Here is a 27,720-nt window from a genome sequence, read left to right on the forward strand (position 1 = left end):
TACTTTCGTACCACCGAGGCGAAACTATCGATAGTAAATAGATGGTAAAAGGCTTTTTTTCAGGCAAGCCAAATTATAAAATAAAATAGAATATACTGCAAGAAATTTGTTTTCTATTTTATAATTTGGCTTGCCTGAAAAAAGTCTTTTACCATCTATTTACTATCGATAGTTTCGCCTCGGTGGTACGAAAGTACTACCATTGCACGCAGGCCGCTATCTCCCGTTCGGGACTTAATATCTAACCGACACTTTCCGACAAGTCGGAATTAACTATCTCTGTACTGTGGTTGTCATTTTGTGGATCTGCCCAAGCTCACCTGATGATGGAGTAGGGCTCCGAAACCGGTAGTGAGAGCAGGTTGATCCACATTATGACAAACACAGCGTAGAATTAAATTTCTGTATCAGCAGTTAAGTGGCAAGAATCCTTATATAATTTTATTATATACCTATACTGCAAGAAACTTGTCCTATTTTTTTTGTTTATTTTTTACATGATATAATATTTTATGTAAAGGAAGAGAAACGGAAGGTAGCGGATACGGAAGGTATAGTGAGAATCAACCTTTACTCGTAACGCTTTTTACCAAGAGACCTTTTTTATGTAGAAAACGGCAGAGCGATCTATAAGTTTATACCCAGTAGGGAGTATAATACAGGTACGAACGAAAAGTTATTATCCTTCCAAACAGTTAATAAACATGTAGGTTACGCCCCCTACAAGTAGGAATCAAACTAACATGGAAATCGAATTTCTCATTGCAAGAAACATCCAGACACCAATTTTCATCCAAACATCGACGTTAATATAGAAATTATTTGGAAACCATCGATATAGGCATGAAACTTCTACGGCCTATATCTCCGAAACGAAGTATTTTGGGACAGAATTTATTATTATTTAGTACTGCAGAATATCATGCTGCCAAAGTTTCCCGAATACAATTCTGACCATCCTGTATATAAATCCAGCTCTATAGTTTAGTCTATTAGTTAAACCAGGTTTTTGTTACTTTACATTTGTTGTACTCTTAAACTAGCAACTTAACATGTTGCTTAGATTTGAATCTAAGCAACATGTGATGATACTCTTCAATTTTGAACTTTAGTTTGAGATGTAGCGTTCTTTTATAATAATTATAATATACAGTATTGTAAATTGTATTTCATTACATGAATTACATTCTATAATTCGTTAGTTAATATAGCCGAATGAAACGAATAAAATAATCGCAAAATTGACGAACTAACGAAAAATACTTTGACTACATTGTTATTGATAAATCGGTAACATATTCAAATGTGATATGAGAAACTGAATGTTCATCCCACTTGCCCTAAAGCGTTTTAGTGTCAATGTTAAACTAAAAAAAAAAGTTTGATATGTATTGTATTCATGATTGAAAACTTGTATGAAAAAAATATATTCTGAGAGTATGAAAAAATGAAGCAGAGTTACCACGTTCATATCGTCAATTTTAATAATGGACCGACCCAACGTAACTCTGGCAGGACTTTTAAAATTTGTCGATTTTTAATAAAAGAAGCTTGTTTGCAATGGAATTAGTATTCATAATTTTCTCTAGTTTTGATCACAAATTTTCATGATTTAAAATATACCTAATAATCCTATGCAAACAAGGTTTTACCGCAGTTTATTTTAAGCGGTACTTACCTTCAGGTACGTCCATAGTGCTTGTTTCGCTTTGTGAACCTGTGAAACAACCGCTTGTAGTAGTAGCAAAAAGCGGAAATATCATTTGGCAACATGGATCTATCCCGTGGGGATCTATTATGTGTTTTTATTAGCTAGAGATAATGTTAATTTTAAACTGATACAAACAAGTACTACTAGGGTTCATGAAATTAGTCTCATTCTGAATTTGGTAAAAATCATAAATTATATCCACAACTCACAGCTCACCATCAAACATTTTACAAATATTTCCGCATGGAGAATGAAACGTTGAAGTATTTTCAACGAAACTGAAAACCGTTTAAAAAAATGCTGCAATTTTCAAATTATATAGATGGTTATGATTAAAATCGATTAATTTTTAATAATTTTGTTATAACTTGAATTGTGTTAAAGCACAACTTTTATTGGTAGGTTAGAAATGAACCGAGCAGGGAAATTAAGTTTGGGAGAGCGTGAGAGTTGAATTGGTTTCAAAACAAATAGCTGTGATAAAACTGTTGAGCTGGTGAAGCAAAAAGGAACACTAATTCATTCCGGTAAAAGCAGTTTAAGCTCGCGTCTAAGCACTATGTCCAGGCGCATACAGTTGTTCCTCTATTTTTCACTGCTAGTCTGTCGCGAGAAGCCGCACTATGGACGTACCCCTATTTTTAATGAGAAGAATATAAACATTTTAAACCATAAAGGTTATTTTTGCATCGGAAAGTATTAATTATTAATAATTCTAATGTTTCGATAGGGTGTATGATGGAATAGGCAATATTTTGGTATGCTTTAAGAAAGTACTTTTACATATCTATTTTTAGACTTCATTTTCCTTGATATCGAGTGTCGTTTTCGTGGTTTTTCGATTAGTTGCTGTAAATTTACGATACAAATGTAAATACATATAAACTAGTCCTATTTATTGAAAAGTGTTGAAAACTTGATACAATAGCTGTATCCCGTTAATGAAAAAGATAAGTCTGAAATATCGTTATTTATAGTTCAATATACCTGAAAAAGCTTAGCAAATATTCATATTTTCAATTGCATATTCGGTGGAAATAAAAAAACAATGCCAAAAAAATATTCCTAATAGTTTCTATTCTTTTTTTGTATTTTATATATGCAAGGTACGCCGTCTTTATATTAGCATAATAGAGTCCAGATTCCAGACTGTCAAGTTACAAAATGTATATTAATTTTCCTCAGGAACTACCCAAGTTTGTATATAAATAAAATATTTAATTTCTTCTTTTTTTTGTATTTGTGTAAATAAATACTTTGCATCAGTAATGTAATAAATTCGATCACCTTATCTATGAGTGTTTTATTGCCTTCCTAAGATGAAAGTATATTCATAACAAAAAAAATGGAGTTTTCTTCTCGGTAATTTTAAGTCAAATTATAATTTTAGCGCTCGGGCTGAGTTTCACATTTAAAAAAGCAGTAAAAGGGCTTTTCTCTGTTTCAAAGAAGTCCTGATAATTTTAAGTAATTGTTCGTATCATTAACTGGTAACTTAGTTATCTTCAGTTTTGGGATGGATCTAAGTCTATGAACGAAATACATTTATTTATTTATTGATTTACTGATTTATCGATTCATGCATTTATAGATTTAAATTAAATATGTTTTTCCTTAATTTTTTCTTCAAGCTAAACTTTTCTTCATTTTTCGTAACAGGTAATGATAGGAGCAGTTACTTAAAACTATCAGCGCTCCTTTGAAACAGAGAAAAGCCCTCTCGTTGCTTTTTTTTAAATGAGAAATTCAACTCGAGACTCGAGCGCTTAAATTATAATTTGAAAACTGACCTAGGAGACGTCATATTTTTCATCGTCTTGCTAAAATGACTGAGAACAAAATTAATTTCCAGTTCTTATTTCAGTTGGCTTGAAAAAAATAAAGGAAAACCAAATTTTATTTTGATCTATAAATCAATAAACCAAAAATAATAAAACCAATAAATCGATAAATAAGTAAATCAATAAATCCATAAATCAATAAATCAATAAATCCATAAATCGATAAATCCATAAATCAATAAATTCATAAATCGATAAATAAGTACTGTAATAAAAACTTAACAGTTCGTATCATTAACTGGTAACTTAGTTATCTTCAGTTTTGGGATGGATCTAAGTCTATAAACGAAATACATTTATTTATTTATTGATTTACTGATTTATCGATTTATGCATTTATAGATGTAAATTAAATATGTTTTTCCTTCATTTTTCTTCAAACTAAACTTTTCTTCATTTTTCTTAACAGGTAATGATAGGAGCAGTTACCCCTAAAACTATCAGCGCTCCTTTGAAACAGAGAAAAGCCCTCTCGTTGCTTTTTTTAAATGAGAAATTCAACTCGAGACTCGAGCGCTTAAATTATAATTTGAAAACTGACCTAGGAGACGTCATATTTTTCATCGTCTTGCTAAAATGACTGAGAACAAAATTAATTTCCAGTTCTTATTTCAGTTCGCTTGAAGAAAAATTAAGGAAAAACAAATTTAATTTAGATCTATAAATCAATAAACCAATAAATAATAAAACCAATAAATCGATAAATAAGTAAATCGATAAATCAATAAATCCATAAATCGATAAATGAGTAAATCAATAAATCGATAGATCAATAAATCCATAAATCGATAAATCCATAAATCGATAAAACAATAAATCGATAAATCCATAAATCAATAAATCCATAAATCGATAAATAAGTACTGTAATAAAAACTTAACTGTTCGTATCATTAACTGCTAACTTAGTTATCTTCAGTTTTGGGATGGATCTAAGTCTATAAACGAAATACATTTATTTATTTATTGATTTACTGATTTATGGATTTATGCATTTATAGATTTAAATTAAAAATGTTTTTCCTTAATTTTTCTTCAAGCTAAACTTTTCTTCATTTTTCGTAACAGTTAATGATAGGAGCAGTTACTTAAAACTATCAGCGCTCCTTTGAAACAGAGAAAAACCCTCTCGTTGCTTTTTTTAAATGAGAAATTCAACTCGAGACTCGAGCGCTTAAATTATAATTTGAAAACTGACCTAGGAGACGCATATTTTTCATCGCCTTGCTAAAATGACTGAGAACAAAATTAATTTCCAGTTCTTATTTCAGTTGGCTTGAAAAAAATAAAGGAAAAACAAATTTTATTTTGATCTATAAATCAATAAACCAAAAATAATAAAACCAATAAATCGATAAAAAAGTAAATCAATAAATCGATAAATCAATAAATCGATAAATGAGTAAATCAATAAATCCATAAATCGATAAACCAATAAATCGATAAATCAATAAATCGATAAATAAGTACTTTAATAAGAACTTAACAGTTCGTATCATTAACTGGTAACTTAGTTATCTTCAGTTTTGGGATGGATCTAAGTCTATGAACGAAATACATTTATTTATTTATTGATTTACTGATTTATTAATTTATCGATTTATGCATTTATAGATGTAAATTAAATATGTTTTTCCCTAATTTTTCTTCAAACTAAACTTTTCTTCATTTTTCTTAACAGGTAATGATAGGAGCAGTTACTTAAAACTATCAGCGCTCCTTTGAAACTGAGAAAAGCCCTCTCGTTGCTTTTTTTAAATGAGAAATTCAAATCGAGACACGAGCGCTTAAATTATAATTTGAAAACTGACCTAGGAGACGCATATTTTTCATCGTCTTGCTAAAATGACTGAGAACAAAATTAATTTCCAGTTCTTATTTCAGTTCGCTTGAAGAAAAATTAAGGAAAAACAAATTTAATTTAGATCTATAAATCAATAAACCAATAAATCGATAAATAAGTAAATCGATAAATCAATAAATCCATAAATCAATAAATCGATAAATGAGTAAATCAATAAATCGATAAATCAATAAATCGATAAATCAATAAATCGATAAATCAATAAATCGATAAATCCATAAATCGATAAACCAATAAATCGATATATCCATAAATCAATAAATCAATATATCCAAAAATCGATCAATAAGTACTGTAATAAGAACTTAACTGTTCGTATCGTTAACTGGTAACTTAGTTATCTTCAGTCAAATCAATAAACCAATTAATAATAAAACCAATAAATCGATAAATAAGTAAATCGATAAATCAATAAATCCATAAGTCAATAAATCCATAAATCGATAAAAGAGTAAATCAATAAATCGATAAATCCATAAATCGATAAACCAATAAATCCATAAATCAATAAATCGATAAATCGATAAATCAATAAATCAATAAATCTATAAATCTATAAATCTATAAATCTATAAATCTATAAATCAATAAATCAATAAATCAATAAATCAATAAATCAATAAATCAATAAATCAATAAATCAATAAATCAATAAATCAATAAATCAATAAATCAATAAATCAATAAATCAATAAATCAATAAATCAATAAATCAATAAATCAATAAATCAATAAATCAATAAATCAACAAATCGATAAATCAATAAATCAACAAATCGATAAATCAATAAATCAATAAATCAATAAATCCATAAATCAATAAACCAATAAATCGATAAATCAATAAATCCATAAATCGATTAATGAGTAAATCAATAAATCAATAAATCAATAAATCAATAAATCAATAAATCAATAAATCAATAAATCAATAAATCAATAAATCAATAAATCAATAAATCAATAAATCAATAAATCAATAAATCAATAAATCAATAAATCGATAAATCGATAAATCGATAAATCGATAAATCGATAAATCAATAAATCAATAAATCAATAAATCAATAAATCAATAAATCAATAAATCCATAAATCAGTAAATCAGTAAATCAGTAAATCGATAAATCGATAAATCGATAAATCGATAAATCGATAAATCGATAAATCGATAAATCGATAAATCGATAAATCGATAAATCAATAAATCAATAAATCAATAAATCAATAAATCAATAAATCAATAAATCAATAAATCAATAAATCAATAAATCAATAAATCAATAAATCAATAAATCAATAAATCAATAAATCAATAAATCAATAAATCAATAAATCAATAAATCAATAAATCAATAAATCAATAAATCAATAAATCAATAAATCAATAAATCAATAAATCAATAAATCAATAAATCAATAAATCAATAAATCAATAAATCAATAAATCAATAAATCAATAAATCAATAAATCAATAAATCAATAAATCAATAAATCAATAAATCAATAAATCAATAAATCAATAAATCAATAAATCAATAAATCAATAAATCAATAAATCAATAAATCAATAAATCAATAAATCAATAAATCAATAAATCAATAAATCAATAAATCAATAAATCAATAAATCAATAAATCAATAAATCAATAAATCAATAAATCAATAAATCAATAAATCAATAAATCAATAAATCAATAAATCAATAAATCAATAAATCAATAAATCAATAAATCAATAAATCAATAAATCAATAAATCAATAAATCAATAAATCCATAAATTGATTAATAAGTACTTTAATAAGAACTTAACTGTTCGTATCATTAACTGGTAACTTAGTTATCTTCAGTTTTGGGATGGATCTAGGGAAAGATCTTTGGGAAGTCTATGAACGAAATACATTTATTTATTTATTGATTTACTCATTTATTGATTTATCGATTTAAATTAAATATGTTTTTCCTTAATTTTTCTTCAAGCTAAACTTTTCTTCATTTTTCGTAACAGGTAATGATAGGAGCAGTTACTTAAAAGTATCAGCGCTCCTTTGAAACAGAGAAAAGCCCTCTCGTTGCTTTTTTTAAATGAGAAATTCAACTCGAGACTCGAGCGCTTAAATTATAATTTGAAAACTGACCTAGGAGACGTCATATTTTTCATCGTCTTCCTAAAATGACTGAGAACAAAATTAATTTCCAGTTCTTATTTCAGTTGGCTTGAAGAAAAATTAAGGAAACACAAATTTAATTTAGATTTCTTTTTTTTTATTTTTTTATTTAATTTTTTTAATAAATAATAAAAAAACCAATAAATCCATAAATCAGTAAATCGATAAATCAATAAATCGAATCAATAAATCGATAAATCGAATCAATAAATCGATAAATCAATAAAACAGTAAATCGATAAATCAATTAATCGCTAAACCAATAAATCCATAAATCGATAAATCAGTAAATCATTAAATCGATAAATTAATAAATCGATAAATCAATATATCGATAAATCAATAAATCGATAAACCAATAAATCGATAAATCAATAAATTGATAAATCAATAAATAAATAAATGAATTTCGTTCATAGAGTTACATTCCCAAAACTGAAGATAACTAAGTTAAAACGGAATGATACGAACAGTTACTTTAAACTATCACAGAGAAAAGCCGTTTCTTTGCGTTTTTTAAATGAGAAATTCAGCCCGAGCGCTTAAATTATAATTTGAAAACTGACCTATAAATAAAAAATAAAATAAAAATAATAAATTGATAAAAATAAGAACCGGATAAATCAATAAATCGATAAATCAATATATCAATAAATCAATAAATCGAATCGATAAATCAGTAAATCGATAAATCAATAAATCAATATATCGATAAATCAATAAATCGAATCTATAAATCAATAAATCGAATCAATAAATCGATAAATCAATATATCGATAAATCAATAAATCGAATCAATAAATCGATAAATCAATATATCGATAAATCAATAAATCGAATCGATAAATCAGTAAATCGATAAATCAATAAATCGATAAACTAATAAATCCATAAATCGATAAATCAATAAATCAATAAATCCATAAATTGATATATCATTAAATCCATAAATCGGTAAACCAATAAATCGATAAATCAATAAATCAGTAAATCAATAAATAAAAAAATGTATTTCGTTCATAAACTTATATCCATCCCAAAAATTTATTTATCTTTGATAAACACGTAGACTGCTCAAAATACACCTTGCGTCACTACGTATTTCTAAGCTGTTATCACTTTTCGTAACCACTGGCTCGCGTGTCACGGCTATGAATTGTTACTCATACTGGATAGAATAACATAATGTCTTCTCTGTGGTTTTTGTGAACAAAAAAAAACATTTTGATTTAACATTTTTTATTCAAAAACTAATATTTAACAATTTTATATCATTAACAATATTAAGTACGTAATAATAACAAAAACAAACTTAAAAAATAGGTTTATCACTCGTCCGACACAACCATAGTCCTAAATTATTTATTTATGCAGATAGTTGGAGAGAACCAAAAGTCCGAAGCTTAAAATGGCATAGAGACTGCCTGGAACACTTGCCAACATTTGGTATCTTTCCTCTAAAAACACCAAAGAACAGTTAGATTAGTTTTGATACACATGTTGCAGTGTACTCTGCCAGCGAGAGAATATACTATATTATGTATACAATTTCAACAGACTACATCCGATCTACAGACTACATTCTGATTAAAGTTATAATACATATTCTTTCTCTGGATAGAACATGTTTAGTTTTTCTAAGGTATACAAAATAAATGTGGTAATCGCAAAACAATTTCCAATGCAGCTGATCAACTTTGAGTGACAAGCAATGGCGACAGCGCTGCCAGTTTTTTTTTACTTTTAATTTAATAACTACTATTTTAGTGACTAATTGACTTATTTGTTTTATAGCTTATTTTACTTATTACATATTGGCAAAAACTAGTCCATTATGAAGATTATTATAAGCTTTATTATGGGTTATTTACTAATTTATTGATGTACAGGGTAGTCGGAATTGGTCTGTTTTAACAGAGAAAACCTATTTCCTAACTAGATAGAGCAAAACCGACATAGATGTCATGGACTCGATTTCTGAGACACGTTCAATGGCATAAACCGCCTGTTGATATTTTCACTGCCAACTGAGATACGGGGCCTTTTTGAATTTTTTACCATTTTGAAAACTGCCCATAACTTTTTTTATTTCGCGGAATATTAAAGCTCTGTAAAGACGTTCTTAAGGCACTTTCTTAAGCACAATCCAGTGGCGTAGTAAGTTTTTTTCTATGCTTGCTCTTTTTGTCAGAAATAATAAAAAGTATAATTTTTTAAATGGAAATCATAGTTGGCTATGAACTTAAAAAAATGCTGGCGTTTAACCATTTCGAACGATATAAAGTTATGGGTACCTATTTCTAAGAATGAGAGAAATATTAGGTTTTTTATCTTTGTATCGAAGTGTGCCTTGATTATATGTTGACCTAGTTGTCTAATTATTTTTTATCGCAATTTAATACTCTATAATATTATTTAATTTCTGCATAATTAAAGACTTTGAAAAGGTAAATTAACATTCTATATTAGTTTTAGTAATTACAATTGAAATCGATACAGTAAACAAAGAACAAAGTAATCAAAAAACGTATTTTTTGAGTGACGAATATAGTTTTCTAAAAAACTCATCTAAGATGTTCAAACTGAGCACCTCCTCGTTGAATACATAATAAACATCTTTTGCGCACAGAGTTACAGCGATTTATTAGGCGAACTGGTGTAATAAGTCCAAAATCTTGCCTAGTAGCCTTCTGCAATTCTTCTCTCGTCCAATGATTCTTCCCTTATACAGGGTGTTTCAAAACAAATGCGAAAAACTTCAGGGGGTGATTCCTTGTTAAAAATAAAGGGTAGTTTGCTTTATAAATGTTGGGTCAAAAGTCAACCATTAGGGAGATATCGCGGAACAAAGATGGCGGAAAAATGATGTTTTTATTTTTTATCTTGAAAACGAAAAGCGATAGACAAATGAAATTTTATAGAAGCATTACTGTTATAAAAACACACTTTCTGGTAATTTTTTTACATTTTTAAAATGAGTGAAAGGGGTTTAAATAAACTACCCCTATCATTCTTGTTAACGAAATTTAAAGAAAAATCTTATCAAACACATGCAAGATGCATTAATTTGGATAGTTTAGTTGATTTAGAAACTTTTTAATCTCTTGTGTTTTTTTGATAAAAGTCACCGATTTGAAATTAAAAAATAAAATGTAAAGCATTACATGTCAGGACAAAAAACATTTTTAGATAAAGAATCTAGTTGGCTGCTGTAATTTTCTTAGGAAAAAATCTAGTCGACCGCTGTCACTTTTTAGGATGTTTCTAATATTATTTAATTTGACATACTCTACTGCAATACGTTATTATCTTACGATCAATTAATTATTCCGAAGCCTTTTTTCTTTATCTAAAAATGTTTTCTGCCCTGACATGTAATGCTTTACATTTTATTTTTTAATTTTAAATCGGTGAGTTTTATAAAAAAAAACACAAGAGATAAAAAAGTTTCTAAATAAACTGAACTATCCAATTACTTTTTTGCATGTGTTTGATACGATTTTTCTTTAAATTTCATTAACAAGAATGATAGGGGTAGTTTATTTCAACCCCTTCCACTCATTTTAAAAAAGTGAAAAAATAACCAGAAAGTGTGTTTTCATAACAGTAATGCTTCCATAAAATTTCATTAGTCTATCTCTTTTCGTTTTCAAGATAAAAAATAAAAACATTGTTTTTCCGCCATCTTTGTACTGCGATATCTCCCTAATGATTGACTTTTGACCCAACGTTTATAAAGCAAACTACCCTTTATTTTTAACAAGGAATCACCCCCTGAAGTTTTTCGCATTTGTTCTGAAACACCCTGTATATAAGGTATTTTAATTTCCCCCATAAAAAAGGCGAAAAAGAAGTTAAATCACAGGACCAAGCAGGCCAAGATATGGGGCCCCTGGTTCCAATCCGATTCTCTCTAAATTCTCCATTTAATGGCGTTTTAATTGTAATTGGTAAAACTAATATAGAATGTTGATTTATCTTTTCAAAAGCCTTTAATTTTGCAGATAAATAATAATATAGAATATTAAATTGCAATAAAAAGTAATTAGGCAACTAGGTCAACACAAAATCAAGGCCCACTTCGATACAAAGATAAAAAACTCTAATATTTCTCTCATTCTTAGAAATAAATACCCATAACAGTATGTCGTTGGAAAGGGTCAAACATCAGCATTTTTTTAAGTTCATAGTCAACTATGATTTCCATTTAAATAATTATATTCTTTATTATTGCTGCAATTTTCAAAATGGTAAAAAATTCAAAAAGACCCCGTATCTCAGTTGGCAGTGAAAATATAAACAGGCGGTTTTTGCCATTAAACTTGTCTCAGAAATCGAGCCCATGCCATCTACGTCGGTTTTGCTCTATTTAGCCAGGAAATAGGTTTTCTCTGTTAAAACAGACCAATTTCGACCACCCTGTACAACTTACAATACCACAAGTGGTAATAACGAGAAAGAGGGTGCCGTTAATGCACAAACTAATAATCACAGAATTTAATAAAAACTAACTTTGCAAGTGGTATAATGTGCTTATCAATCAAACTTACTTTTCCGACTGCAGTCAAGGTTGTTTTTTGCAGCTTTAATCTAAATAAAATATCTGTAACAATAATTTGCCCTATAAAGTAAAATGAAGAGCTGCCCGGTATCTTAAATTATACAACAAATTTAAACATTTTTGCCAACATTTTATTTAGCCAGGTTTATAGACTTTAGTGTCAATGTCTATATGATTGATGACGTGCATCGGAAAATGTTTTGCGATTACAATAGAATAGATGTTTCGGGTCTTTTAATATACAGGGCGATTCGTTTTTTGTAGACTTTTTTTAAATACGAATATTACAATTCTTTTTTTTTCTACCAACAGGCTACAAAAAACGAAACAAACTGAACAAATCTAATCACCTGTCATAATAAACGATTTTTTATGCGACACCCATCCGAGTGACCGCTGCACGGCCATCTTCCACTTGGTATAGCGTGCGTCCCTTTCTGGAATAGAAAAAAATTTGCGTAGATTAAAATTGAAATAAATCGGTGTCGGTATTACCGTCTTCCGTCGACGTTGGTAGAAAGGTGTCGATGGGGACCGATTCCCTGGCTTCGGCGTTAATGTCCCACACTTCGATTCCTTTGGCGGATCCCGCTGCCATCGCCACGCCCAACGCCGTTATGTCCTGCGAATGGGCCCTTATAACTGGAATGCCTATTATATCAGCCTGAAAAAAATAAAATAAAAATAAATAATTTACGCACCTACTGAAGCCCTAAAATAATGCACAAGGTTATTTAAAAACGATCTGTGGCTTCTTATTTCAAAACCATTTTGTCTTACTTGCAAAACTTTCCATGTCGCCTATAGGCTTGGTGCATTCTCCGCCGGTGCTGCCACCCTCGAAGAATATCGTAAACAACCGGCATATACAGGGTGGTCCGAACTGTATTCCGAAAACTTCGGCAGCATTAGAGGTGAGGAGTTCGTGAACGAACTAGTTCCAATGGACTATTCCGACCCCGGCATGAAAGGAACTAGTTCCTGATTTCTCAAAGAACTAGTTCCTCAGGACCTATTCCGGGATCGAGACTGTGTCCGATATAGAATATGCGACGGATCGGCTAGCGCGCGTAGCCCGATGGTAGGCAGGAGTGGGGAGTGCCAGCCGTACGTTATCGGATCCGGACCCAGAGGAACTAAACTAAATAAAAGACTAGTTTACGTACGAACGGATCGGGCCAGCGCCATCGATGCTAGGCAGGAGTGGGGAGTGCCAGCCGTATGCCGTATGTTATCGGATCCGGACCTAAAGGAACTAGAGGAACTAAATAAAAGACTAGTTTACGTATGGACCAGCCAGCGCGATTGATGCTAGGCAGGCGTGGGGAGTGCCAGCCGTATGTTATCGGATCCGGACATAGAGGAACTATTAAGACTAGTTCACGGGAATCTATTCAGCAGTCGGCAGATCCGAGATATAATACAAGGCGACGACGATGGATTCGGCCTTGTCTATTGCCACAGCCGGCGCGGCGTAATTACCACAGAAAATTGTCGTAGATAATGTTTTTGATTTTTAGTTTGTTTTTTAAATATTTTATGGGAATGTTTCACTTTAGGTCCCTAAAATTAAAAAACGTCTTATAAAACGAAGTAGATATTCTGAATTTTTAGACAAAAACAAAAATCTTCAAGTGAGAGAAAATGCAATTTTTCGTAAAATTTTTGTAATATTTGCTCCAATTGATTTGTTATATAGGTTTTTAAATTCTGATTTGAGTTCTTTTTTATTTTTTTTTATCTGCAACAAAACTTACCTATATGTTTTTAACATACACAATTACACGTCTCGTTATATTGTAAATATCGTACATTATAAAAATTATACAGATCATATTGTGAATAGTTCTGACTGACAACGAAACGCATTAGCAAGCAAGGGGGATGTCAATGTTAATCGGGAACTATTGTGAACTAAAGATCTAGTTCAAGGAACTATTTCTCTGAAGGAACTAGTACTAAGGAACCAGAATTCCCACCTCTAGGCAGCATATTCTGCAGATAAAAATAAGTAAAAAATGTCTCTTGGTAAAAATCGCAACGAGCAACCGTTCTCAAGATACTTAGAATGGAAATAGTCAATATATGTCATTATTAACAAAAAATAAACCTGTTGAGTAGATAGTTATTTGACTGAAATGATAAATTAGGAAACTTTTGATTTTTTTAAATTAATAATAAATTTTTCTTCGAAAAAATGATGATAAAACAGTTTCTGTTGAACTTTTGGCACAAAAACATTTCAAATTTATGATTTCAGTTTAATAACTATTTAGTCAACATGTTTAATTTATGTCACTGACGACAGGTATTGATAATTTCGATTCCAAATATCTCGAGAATCATTACTCGTAACGATTTTTACCAAGAGACTTTTTTTGCGTAAAAAACGTCGCAAATGTATATTTTTTTACTCAGTAGTTTTATACAGGTACGGACAAAAAGTTGTTACTGTTCAAACCAGTTAAAAATATGTAGGTGACGCCCTCTACAAGTAGGAGTCATATCGATGTCAAAATCAAATTTATCATGTCAAAAAACCCTCAGACACTAATTTTCATCCAAATATTGACACTACTTCAGATTGTTTGGAAAAAATCGAAATAAAAATTAAACTTCTACACCCTGTATCTCCTAAACTAAGCATTTTAGGACATACATTTATGAAACGAACTTTTTTACTTTTTTTATCTGCAGAATATGCTGCCGAAGTTTCCGGAATACAGTTCGGACCACCCTGTATAAATACACAGGTTTAAATAGCGAGTATACGAAAAAAAGTTTATATAATTATTCTAAAAGTGTTAGGAAGTGTATAATTTGTGAAAATTCTAAACAACTACTAAAATACCTAAATATTATGACAAAAACTAATATAAAATGTTGACAAATGACATCAAAAAAATCATTTTTTGAATGTCGTTTGTCGAAATTTTCTCTGACTCGTTAGACAGACCCTATGTATTACTTTTAAAACAAAATCTCTGACAGCTTTTCCTATATTCTTTCACTAAACAAACTATACCTAAGAAACTAAATTCCAGTCATTTTCAAAAATAAAAGAAATGTAAAATGTATCAAAAAAGAATGAAATTCTGCACTTTTTACCTGTAACTGCATAAGCAAATTATTCTTCGTCATGATACCATCGACGTAAAGTTTAGATAGGGGTATTTCGGGTACGCCCGCGCAGTCCTTATTCATGGCCTCCAATATGTCCCTGGTTTGGAAACAGACGGCCTCCAGGGCGGCCCGAATTATATGTTGTTTCGTCGAGAAGGCCGTCAGTCCGCAAATTATACTGAAACGATTCAATTTATCGTTAAGACAAAGGCAGTTGTTTTTTAATACATCGATATAAAGAATAGGAAACAGAAAACTTACACACCCTCTTGCGTCTTTTCTCCAGTAGGGGGCGTACAGGCCCTTGAACGCGGGCACGAAATACACGTCGCCCGTGCTGAACACTTCCTTGGCCAGAGATTCCGTCTCCTCGCCGATGTTCTTCAAGAAACCCATGTTGTCCCTGAGCCATTTCACTGCGGCCCCAGCCACGGCAACGCTACCTGCAAATCAATTTTTAAATATACAAGGGAGGAAGTAGGATATACAGTCATTATACAAGTCATATATATCAGAGGAACAACTTTTTTATTATTGATATTTTGAGAAATATGCATTCTTCATAAAAAGTTTTGCGCTTGTTCGAAAATGGTCAATACCGTTTATATACTTTTCAACATTTCAATACCGTTTTAGAGAAAATTAAAAAAAATAATCAAGTTGCATTTTTAGACACAAAATCGAAACAAAATCTCTGCTGAAAAACATTGCGAAACAGTTTCGAAACTATGATGGTGTTTGTGTGAAGGCACAAAAGTTCTGGAAATAATTCGACACATTTTTGATACATATGTTTCGTAACATAAATCGCTTTTTGTTTCGAAACATTTTACAAAAAATATGGTTTCCCTGCATAAGCTATAACAATAAAGATCTTAGTGTCACAAATTTTTCGAAACTTTTAAGAAACAGATGTGGCTCACATTTACAAAGATTTCGAACCCGTTTTGTGCCTGAAAAGTTTCCATAATTTATTTGATATTCTGTCATATATGATGAGAACATAACCTTACTTTTTTTATTGTTTTGATTTTGTTCTGCAGTTTTTGCATTTGAGCATTCTTCAAGTTTTTATAGTACTGTAATTAAAAAAGCAGAAGGAAGGACAACAAATACAGATATTTTTCTTATGCGATTACTTATTGATATAATAATTTATTATACCCATTACAGAGATTATGTGTATTAGGAATAAATGTAATAACAACCACTACTCATACCCAACAGGAGACCGAAGCAAAATGTTACCAGCAAACGTTTCTTTCTCTTTTTTACACAATGGAATTCAAGTTTTTATGTTTTAATTGTGTTATAATAAGTAAATAAAAATATTTTAATTATTTTGACCAGAAGTTTTGATTGGCGTTGTTGACAGGTATTTTGGAAACAAGGTTCCCATTTATTGTCGATTCACTTTCGAAACACGAGTTTCTCTCTTTTTAGACACAAATATGCTATAATGTAGATGATTTGTGTCCGACTCCATCTCAATTTTCTAAAATAATGAATTAAAATTCCGCCATGTTGGCTAGTGATAGCGTTTTTAACTAAAAATATATATTTTTATCGGCTGTTGAGCTTTTAAACGCATAAAAACGCGTTCTACTTGCATTGATTTATATAATTTTATTTTCAGAACCATGATATACAAATAAAAATCTATATTTGAAACTAAAATATTTTGTAGCAACAAAAAATGTATGTGATATATAGAAAAAACATTAAAAATATGAAAGTACATTATTAAATTAAACCAGTGATTCCCAAAGTGGTCCAGGTGGACCCCCAGGGGTCCACGGGAGACTTGCTGGGGGTCTACGTAGGCGTGAACAAAAAATGGGGGTCCATAAGACGTTAATGGGGGTCCACGAAAATTTATCTGCTATTGATAGTAAAGAGCAAAAATGTAAGCATAGTTTTTATAAGGGCCTACCTACATTGTTTTAAGTACCTATCTAAGCAGATAATATTTTAATAAGGCAAGCGACTGTTACTTGTCCAAACTTGCGTATTCGATATTACGTACAATTTCGTGTACAGACTTGCAAAGCGCTATCCGCCCGACAATGCTTAATGCTTGTTCAGACATGAACTTGATCACCACTATAAATACTTGATGCCAAAGGCAAACGCATTCATTTGTTTCCGGAATTTCGAAAAAAGGCGGAATTTGGAAAAAAAGTTGTGAGAAAATTTATATCTGTGTTTGCTAGTGCCGGAGAAAAGTAAGTAACCTACCTTTTTTTGTTATAGTACTTAAGTATTTTGTTTACGTGTACTAGTCGGTTGATCACAACGGCCTGTATAGATAGGTAACTTAGTAACTTACAGATATTTTAATTGTCCTCTTTCGATTTGAAGACAAACACAGCACGTTTTATTCAATTGTTTTTTCACGAGAGAAACACTGCCTCTCTAAAAAGGCCGAATAAGCAATATTGCAGAGCAATTAATTTTGTAATTTTTCTTGCAAATAACTACTAATTTTATAAAACAGTAATTTCATAATCATTTTAAATTGGTTTTGAAGTAACTATTTTATCAAAACTATTCCTTTTCGGAAAGAGCGAGCGGTGCGCGGGCGACGGGAAAAGGGCGGGGCTTGGACTTCGATGCCAGTTTGTCACGTTTTAACAATGAAGCCGCAGACAAAAAATACGCAAATACACGGAGCGCGTGAACTCATTGATTTAATAAAATGTTAGTTATCGTTTTTATGGACAATTTTGGGATTTCGACTTTTTATTTTTTCCTACACAAATATGATCAGTATTCGATACTGAGTACACCAATTTTTATTTATACTATTAAAAATTAGTGGTAAATTATGTACTTTAAAATTGATACCGTTTTGTGAAAACGTCTGTATTTGTCTCAGCGGTTTATTAGTTGGTCCCTTTACAAGCCGTAATTCTATTTCCGCGTGCTGACAAAGGCTGCGGTGTGATACCTATATTCAGAAAAAACTTGGTTACTAAAACATTTTTTTTTACAGGTAAGGTAACTGACACGAAACATGGCTACAGCAAAGAAAAAATGTCGACAATATAGTATCGATTATTTGAAATATGGTTTTGTTCCATCAGAGGCAGACAAACAATTGCCCATGTGCCTATTATGCAACAAAGTTTTGAGCAATGACTCTATGAAACCATCAAAGCTCGAAGATCATCTAAAAAGGTGTCATACTGATAAAATAGGTAAAGATTTAAAATATTTTCAAACATTGAAAGAAAAATATGGAAAGAGACCCACCATGCACAGTATGTTCGCTTCAACATCTCAAAGTAACGATGATGGCTTGCGGGCATCTTACAATATCTCATTACTTATAGCAAAATCTGGAAAACCGCACACTATCGGAGAACAATTAATTTTACCCGCTGTTGAAGAGGTTTTAAAAACTGTTTTGCACAAATCTCCATTTGACGTACTAAAAAGAATTCCATTAAGTAACAATACTGTACAAAGACGCATTGATGAAATGAGCTCTGATATCGAAAGCTTTTTGTGCAATCATCTGCAAAAAACTCATTTTTCTATACAACTGGACGAGTCAACGTTACCCAGTAATGAAGCATTACTATTGGCATATGTCCGATTTATTGTTGAGGAAGAAATTCACGAAGAATTGCTATTTGCCAGAACTTTGGAGACTGACACTAAAGGCGAATCAATATTTAATGTCCTGAGTAATTTTTTTACGGAAAAATCGATCCCATTTACAAACATTATTTCAGTGGCAACAGACGGAGCTCCTGCAATGGTCGGGCGATATCGTGGGTTTATAAGTCATCTCAAAAGAATTATACCAGGACTTACAGCTATTCATTGCGTAATCCACCGACAACATCTTGTGGCAAAACATTTAAGTGACAGGTTGAACCAATCTCTTCATTTTGTAATAAAAGCTGTCAACAAAATCAGAAGCAATGCATTGAATACGCGTTTATTTGCTCAATTGTGCGACGAAAATGATGAAGACTTCCAACGACTGCTCTTACATACTGAAGTACGCTGGTTGTCGAAAGGTGCATGCTTAACGAGATTTTACTCTGTTTTCGATTCCATATTAGAGTTCTTAGAAAGTAGAGATCCAGATTTAAAAGAAAACTTGATCAAATTCAAAGCAGACATTGCGTATTTGACAGATTTGTTTAAAAAATTTAATGATATTAACTTGCAGTTACAAGGGGACAGCCTGAATTTAATAAAAACAAAGGGGATAATTTCGGCTTTTCTTGGGAAATTGAAATTTATGAAGCAAAACATTAGTCGGCGCGAATTCTCTCAATTTCCAAACTTGTCGCAGGTAGAATGTATTGATGAGGATATCCATACCTACAGTCAACATTTAAGTGCTCTGCATGATGACTTCAAAACCAGGTTTGAAGATATACTGACGATGGATATACCACCATGGATCATAAATCCATTTGATGAAACGGAAGTGGCCAATGTTGTATTACAAGAGGAGCTGCTCGAGCTAAGCACTAATGAGGAGCTGAAGGTGAAATTTAGAAAAGGCTACCCAACATTTTGGCTGCAAGCAGAAATACCCGAAAAATATCCTGGACTGTGGGAAATCGCAAGGAAATTTTTAATAGCTTTTCCCTCGTCATACCTTGTCGAAAGGAGTTTTAGTGCGTTACAAACCTCTTAACAAAAAAAAGGAGCAAATTAAACATCACAGAGCGGGGGGATTTGCGGTTATTGCTCACAAAAATAAAGCCAAACATTGATCGTTTGCTGACACTCCATCAGATACATCCTTCCCATTAATTAAAATTATGACCTGAACCTATATTACCTTAATATTTTTCTTGTAATTCTATTCTTTTAATAAATAAAGTGATATAAAATGTACCATTTTTCGTTTTTATTTTACATATCGGAATATAGGGACAGAACTCAGAAGTGACACAATTTTTATTTTTTGGCGACTTTAAGAATGTGGTAGAAATGTAGCAGCAGGGGGTCCACCGAAACCAGTAAAATTTTGAAAGTGGCCCACGAGAAAAATAAGTTTGGGAACTACTGAATTAAACGATGAATTTGCTTTTGCCAGACATTTTTTGTGCGAGAAAACCTACAAAGATTTTAAGACAAAAAACTTATGGCGGAGGTCGACATTGTTGATGGTTGTTTTCATTTTGAAATGCACACACAGACATAGACTGCTTTAGTTTGGTATTTTGTTTCTTCACATTTAGAAACAGTGGCTGCTGAAAACGGGAACATCTTGGACACAAATTGCAGAAAATGTATCGAAACATTTCCTCTAAAAGTTTTGATTCCGCATTGAAACATTTCAGGAAACGGCTATATATTAATGTAATAAAGCCATATAAAATATATAGGTTTCGAAAATTTTTCCTATTTGTGGCATACCGTTTCCATTTTGTGCCAAGAAACAGACACAATTATTAGAAACATTACCTAAAATGTGTCGAAAAATGCTACTTGGGAAAGCTTACCTTCCAAGGCGTAAACTGCGGGACTGTCACCGAACTTGTACGCCACCGTCGTTACCAATCCGTGCGACGACTGAACCCTCTAAAAATCAAACTTAGCCATTACGCATTCCAAAACGACACCCCGTATATAACACTCACGGTAGTTCCGGTGTTGTAAAGCAGAAAACATCCGCTTCGGTACGTGTTCTTGGCCATGCCCGCCTTGAAACAGCTCTGCCCCAGCAAGGCCGATTGCTGGTTGCCTAAAATCTAAAAGAAACTCGCTGATACCACCACATTAAAACCATTATTCGTCTTTTTGTCTTACTCCGGAGATGGTGGCACCGGCCAACGGCCAGTCGTCGCAAACTTTGCCGTAAATTTCCGAACTGCTTCGGATCTCCGGTAAAATTTCCGCCGGTATTCGGAAGGTGTTCAACAGCTGCGTGTCCCAATATAGAGTCTCGATGTTCATCAGGAATGTTCTCGAAGCGTTCGTCACGTCGGTGACGTGCTTGCCTCCGTCCGGTCCTCCGGTTAAGTTCTTAAATAAAGTTGAAAATCAAAGAATACCAAATGCTGAAATGTGGGTAACGTTTTACAAAAAGGTTTTTTTACTGTAACTATTTCTTTTTCTATACAGGGTGGTCCGAATGGTATTCGGGAAATGTCGGCAGCATATTCTGCAGATAAAATTACGTAAAAAAGTTTGTATAAATGTATGTCCTAAAATGCTTAGTTTCGGAGATACAGGTTGTAGAAGTTTCATTTTTATTTCGATTTTTTCAAAATAATTTCTGAAGTAACGTCACTATTTGGATGAAAATTGGTATCTGGAAGTTTTTTGACATGAGAAATTGATTTTGATGTCAATATGACTCCTATTTGTAAAGGGCGCCATCTACAATTGCTTTAACTATTTTGATGACTAATAACTTTTCTACCTTACCTGTATAAAATTACTGAGTGAAAAAATATACATTTCCGTGATTTTTTACGTAAAAAAATGTCTCTTGGTAAAAATCGTTCCAAGCAACCGTTCTCAAGATATTTAGAATGGAAATAGTCAATACATGTCATTATTGACAAAAAATAAACATGTTGAGTAGTTACTTGACCGAAATAATAAATTTGGGAACTCTTTATTTTTTTAAATTAATCATAAATTTTTCTTTGAAAAAAATTATGATAAAACAGTTTCTGTTGAACTTTTGGCACAAAAACATTTCAAATTTATGATTTCAGTCTAATAACTATTTAATCAACGTGTTTAGTTTATGTCAATGATGACAGGTATTGATAATTTCGATTCCAAATATCTCGAGAACCATTACTCGTAGCGATTTTTACCAAGAGACCTTTTTTACGTAAAAAACGTCGTAAATGTATATTTTTTACATAATATTTATACAGGTGCGGACGAAAAATTATTACGCTTCAAACCAATTAAAAAATATTTGGGTGGCGCCCTCTACAAGTAGTAGTCATATTGACATCAAAATCAAATTTCTCATATCAAAAAACTCTCCAACTCGTCAATTTTCATCCAAATATTGAATTATTTGGAATATATATCAAAATAAAAATGAAACTTCTACACCCTGTATCGCCGCAACTAAGCCCACGGCCACACAGAAAGCGTTTTTAGCGTTTTGCGTTTTTGCGTCTCTAGCGCTTTTTGCGATTTTACCGGTTTAAGCGCTTTTTTCGATTTGTGTCCATTAAAAACACGCAAAAGACGCGGCAGGTCTGCAGTTTCTATCAATATGTCAATTAGTAACGTCGCAAGCTCGTGGATTCCCGGCCCATCCAACAATCAATCCTGTGAGAAAGAGATAGGCGAGATCGGCGCCGTTAGCGTTGAAGAGACGAAGACAAAAGATGCTGGGATTGAATTGTGGACGGGCCGGGGCATATATTCGGAGACAAACACAATCTACTGCTAGTGCCAGTGGTGTGTGTAAAAATAACAATTATTATTTGTCATTTATTTTACGAATTTTAAAAAAAAAATAAATAACTATATAGAATAGTAAATATTTCTAGTTGCTAATGCAATTTTAGGACATGATTTATATAACATTATGGAGTGAAACTTCTTTACGCGCGCTGTGAGTTTAAAGGAAGGAAATTGAAGGCCGTGACATACGAGCTAGTGAGTCGTCCCTGACACACAAGCTCGTTGTAACGAAACGTGTTAACGGCTTAAAAATACGTAGTGACGCGATGTATATTTGTGAGCAGTCCACGTGTTTATAAAAAATATTGATATTTTAATACAAATTTTGTAAAAGTTTATTACGTTACGTTTATTAAGTTTTATTACGTATAAAAAAACATTTGTTACACGTAAAAAACTATTTTTATTATTTTACGCGAATAAAACTGTTACACGTAAAAAACTATTTTTTACGCGTATAAAACTATTTGTTATGGGTAGAAAACTATTTTTTACGCATGTAAAACTATTTGTTACCGGTAGAAAACTATTTTTTACGCGTATAAAACTATTTGTTACGCGTTAAAATCTATTTGTTACACATAAAAAACAATTTTTTTACGCGTCAAAAACTTATTGTTTGTGGTAGAAAACCTTTCTTACGCAAAAAAAATATTTTTTACGTGTAAAAAACTATTTGTTACACGTAAAAAATTATTTTTTACGCGTCAGAAACTTATTGTTTCTGGTAGAAAACCCTTCTTACGCAAAAAAAAAATATATTTTTTACGTGTAAAAAACTATTTGTTACACGTAAAAAACTAATTTTTTACGCGTCAAAAACTTATTGTTTCTAGTAAAAAACTCTTTTACCCAAAAAAATATTTTTTACGTGTAAAAAAACTATTTGTAACACGTAAAAAAGTATTTTTTTACGCGTCAAAAACGTTAGAAAAACCTTTTTTACGCAGAAAAAACATTTTTTACGCATAAAAACTATTTTTTACGCGTAAGAAAATATTCCTTTAATTTATTACTTTTTCAACATTTCAAACTACACTTTTTCAAACATTTCCTTCAAATTTTTGAATTTAATAAAATTTTCCTCAACAGTAGATGTTCTTTATAAAAATATTTTTAGATAATATCCTAAAATGAAAAAAATGCATACTATTTAATTTATTTTTATTGTATTATTAAATATAACGTCGGCCTATGACGGGGTTTCATCTTAGAAAACGCTAAAGACGCTACAGAAAACAAACTGATTTATTTTCATTTGCGTTTTTTGCGTGACATGCCGAACCCTACACGCTTTTGGTGTGGCCATTCCTATATAATCCAGTTACTTTATTTTAGTCGCTAAAGACGCTTCACGCTAAAAACGCAAAAAACGCTTTCTGTGTGGCCGTGGGCTAAGCCATTTTAGGACATACATTTGTAGCAACTTTGTTACTTATTTTTAATTGCAGAATATGCTGCCGAAGTTTCTGGAATACAGTTTGAACCACCCTGTATATTTTATAAACACCTTGTAGTGTTAATAAAGAATACTAAATTACCCACCACCAGAATTAAAAAAATAGACAGGATGTTCCAATGTTTCGTGGACATAGATCTACCACGTATTTTTGGAGTCAAAATAAGTTCATTGAACGCAGTTTACCTCTATCCAAAAGTGCTTAGAATAAGTAAGTGCTAAGAATAAGTACTTTTAGTTATTCAAATAAAATTGTGAGGGTAAAAATTACTATAAGCGCTACAAATTTTAATGCTAAAAAAGTGTCAGCATATTCATCGGGGACGTGCATATGGGTCATAACTGGAATATTTAAAAAAAAACATGTGCGCCACTGATTTTCCCGAAGTTATTCCTGAAGTTTCCCGAATACAATTCGGACCACCCTGTATATTTTTTACTTTAGAAAATAATTAATAAAATATTTTTTTTAATGAGAACTTATGATATCAAAGAAATACCAAATAATATACCAAATAAATCAAAATTCTGTTCTCAGTGTGCAAATAAATTCATATTCCTCAAAATCCTAAACACACCTGTTCAAATAATCATATTTAATATACTAAAATAGCAAAAAAAAATTGGATAAATACTATTTCAGTGTAAATTTAATTCCTTACCCATAGCAGCCATGTATCTACAGTTCCAAAAAGGCACGTCTTGTCTTTTATTGCTTTGCTCACAGCCGGAACAGAACTGATCAACCATTTCAATTTGAACGCGCTGAAATATGGAGAGATCGGAAGACCGCAAACCGGTTTAAAATGGTTTTTATTGTTGTCAGGAACCTTTGCCAGAACTACGTCGACTGTTTCGTCCGTGCGATTGTCGTTCCACACTAAAAAATAATATTTTGTCCATAAAGATATAATAAAAATAAACGTTTTAATAATTTTTAATACCTATGGCATTATAAAGTGGTTTTCCTGTTGTTTTGTCCCAAACGATAGTCGTTTCCCTCTGATTGGTAATTCCAATTGTTATTATATTTTTTGCTAAAAAAAAGCAACATGCACAAAAACATACACATGAAAAAAACGCAACAAAAAAAGTTTAATGTTTTTTGTTAAATTTCAAGCGTTATATTTTTATTATTTATATAGCAAATAATATATTAGGAAATTTTTTTGATCAAATTTAAAATGTTATATTTTTTTATACAGGGTGGTTCGAACTGTATTCCGGAAACTTCGGCAGCATATTCTGCAGATAAAAATAAGTATAAAAGTTTGTATAAATGTATGTCATAAAATGTTTAGTTTCGGAGATACAGGGTGTAGAAGTTAAGTTTTTTGACATGAGAAATTTGATTTTGATGTCAATATGACTCCCACTTGTAGAGAGCGCCACCTACATATTTTTTAACTGTTTTTAAGAATAATAATTTTTCGTTCGTACCTCCATAAAACTACTAAGTAAAAAATATACATTTATAATGTTTTTTACGTAAAAAAGGTCTATTGGTAAAAATCGCTAAGAGTAGTGGTTCTCGAGATATTGGGAACCGAAATTATCAATACCTGTTATCATTGACATAAATTATACATGTTGACTAAATAGTTATTGGACTGAAATCATAAATTTGAAATGTTTTTGTGTCAAAAGTTCAACAGAAACTGTTTTATCATCATTTTTTCAAAAAAAAAATATGATTCATTTAAAACAATAAAAAGTTCCCAATTTAATCTTCAATTCAGTCAAATAACTATCTACTCAACATCAGTGCCGTTTTGTGTCCAAATATTGACGTTACTTCAGAAACTATTTGGAAAAAATCGAATTAAAAATGAAACTTCTACACCCTGTATCTCCAAAACTATGCATTTTAGGACATACATTTATAAGAACTTTTTACTTATTTTTATCTGAAAAATATGCTGCTGAAGTTTCCGGAATATAGTTCGGACCACCCTGTATATTAAAAATAATGTTTTAGAAAATTTTGCTCACGAAATGATTGCACAGGGTGTTTTAAAGTTAAGGTAAAAACAACCCTTCGATTAACCCTGTACAACAAGCCAAATACTAAAATTTCAAAAAAAAACTGATTTATGAATTAAAGTTAATAGATTTATACAGAGTTTGTCAAAAAATCATGAAATATGGGCTAAAAATTAAAAAAATATAACACTTTAAATTTGAGGAAAAATTTTTTGCATTGCGTTTTTTTTTGCAACTGAGTGTAGTATTAAATATCAAAGTTCATCCCTATTGATATTAACTAATCTAAAATGACATATTAATCTATATCATATTGTCTTAAAGTAGGATTAATCTGATTAGATTCTCTTATAGATTAATTCTAGAAAAACATCCACACAATAATACATAACTTAAATAAATAATTAAAACATGTTAATGAACCACAGCTTGACCTTATTGTTGCTTATATAATTCGGTGGTAAATACTAAAGCATATTTTCTGGCCATAAATTACCGAGAATACCTAAAAATAATCTAAAAATAATTAATGATTATTTATTAGCTACACATTTTCTGAGAAGCGTATGAACCAGTTATCATTGAACCTTGGAACACAGAGAAAAACGCACTGTACCTATCTACTTGACATAAAATATTAAAATTCACGATTTAATGTTTACTGTAAACTCGTTTTTTTTTGTATAAATAAATACTTATTTTTTAACACCTATTATTTAGATTTCAAATTTCTATGTTAGTGATATGTTAGTGTACCAGAATCATTGAAAATGAAAGATTTTCTTATACATATTATTACAATTACTTACCCCTTTTTTCTCCCAAATTTGCTATAACTTTCTTGATGCAAGTTTTAACTGCATCGAGAATTTTGAGGGGGTCTTGTTCGGACCAGCCTTCTTGAGGAACAACTGGCTCAACATCTATGGAATACTCCGAAATTTCTTTAATATGCTGACTAATAAATACACCAAATGTTATTGTTCTTGTACCAGCATCTATTACACCAATAAGCTGCTCGTGCCCATTGTCTTGCAAGTCGCTCATTTCGTAATCTATATTATAATTTAAATTAATTTTACATAGGTTTTATGAAAGATATACATTCAAAAGGAATATATAGTCGCTGATAACTAAATTAGTTGACAAAAAAGACCAAAATAGAAGCGGTTGTAACGTTTAGTAACATTAGAGAATGTCTTATATAAAACAGATAAAAATACTTGTTATTAACACCTTCAAATTGATCCTATCAGAAACTGGACTGCTTCACACACCTCCACACTATTTTTCCACTGCCAAACGACTGACTTCGTCATTCAGTCAAGAATTTCTGTTATCTAAATTGTCAACATGCATTGTATTATACTCGATATTGGGACTGTAATTCCAAAAATTCCCAACTAGAAAGTCAATCAAAATCAAACAAATAATTAACGCACGACGAATATTTGACATTAGTCATTACCTTGCTCATTAATTGTCAATACACAAAACACAAATAAATAAAAAAGTTGTCAATAAAAAATAATCTAAATGGTTGAAATTGAAATGGAGATACATATTGTTTACCCATCCTTATTTTACTTGA

At 30.9% G+C, this 27,720-nt stretch overlaps 1 protein-coding gene across 2 annotated transcripts; it reads right to left on the reverse strand.

Moving 5' to 3' along the window:
- Nucleotides 1-8,809: 8,809 nt before the first annotated feature.
- On the reverse strand, nt 8,810-27,707 carry LOC115891430 (glycerol kinase). Of its 2 annotated transcripts, none has more exons than XM_030911881.1 (13): nt 27,598-27,707; nt 27,366-27,532; nt 26,939-27,184; nt 25,091-25,183; nt 24,809-25,026; nt 21,056-21,271; nt 20,887-20,997; nt 20,749-20,827; nt 15,537-15,714; nt 15,257-15,449; nt 12,644-12,812; nt 12,499-12,585; nt 8,810-9,044 (listed from the first exon to the last, which is right to left on the reverse strand). In XM_030911881.1, the coding sequence occupies exons 3-13, from the start codon at nt 27,174-27,176 to the stop codon at nt 8,950-8,952; spliced, it is 1,677 nt and encodes a 558-aa protein (XP_030767741.1). In that variant the 5' UTR covers nt 27,177-27,184; nt 27,366-27,532; nt 27,598-27,707; the 3' UTR covers nt 8,810-8,949. The 2 variants fall into 2 exon arrangements, with proteins under 2 accessions (XP_030767741.1, XP_030767742.1); XM_030911882.1 differs by having other exon boundaries at nt 27,353-27,532.
- Nucleotides 27,708-27,720: the final 13 nt, after the last annotated feature.

The sequence above is a fragment of the Sitophilus oryzae genome, unplaced genomic scaffold, assembly GCF_002938485.1.
Source record: "Sitophilus oryzae breed Bouriz unplaced genomic scaffold, Soryzae_2.0 scaffold_1181_pilon_pilon, whole genome shotgun sequence".
In the NCBI taxonomy this organism is placed as follows: Eukaryota; Metazoa; Arthropoda; class Insecta; order Coleoptera; family Curculionidae; genus Sitophilus; species Sitophilus oryzae.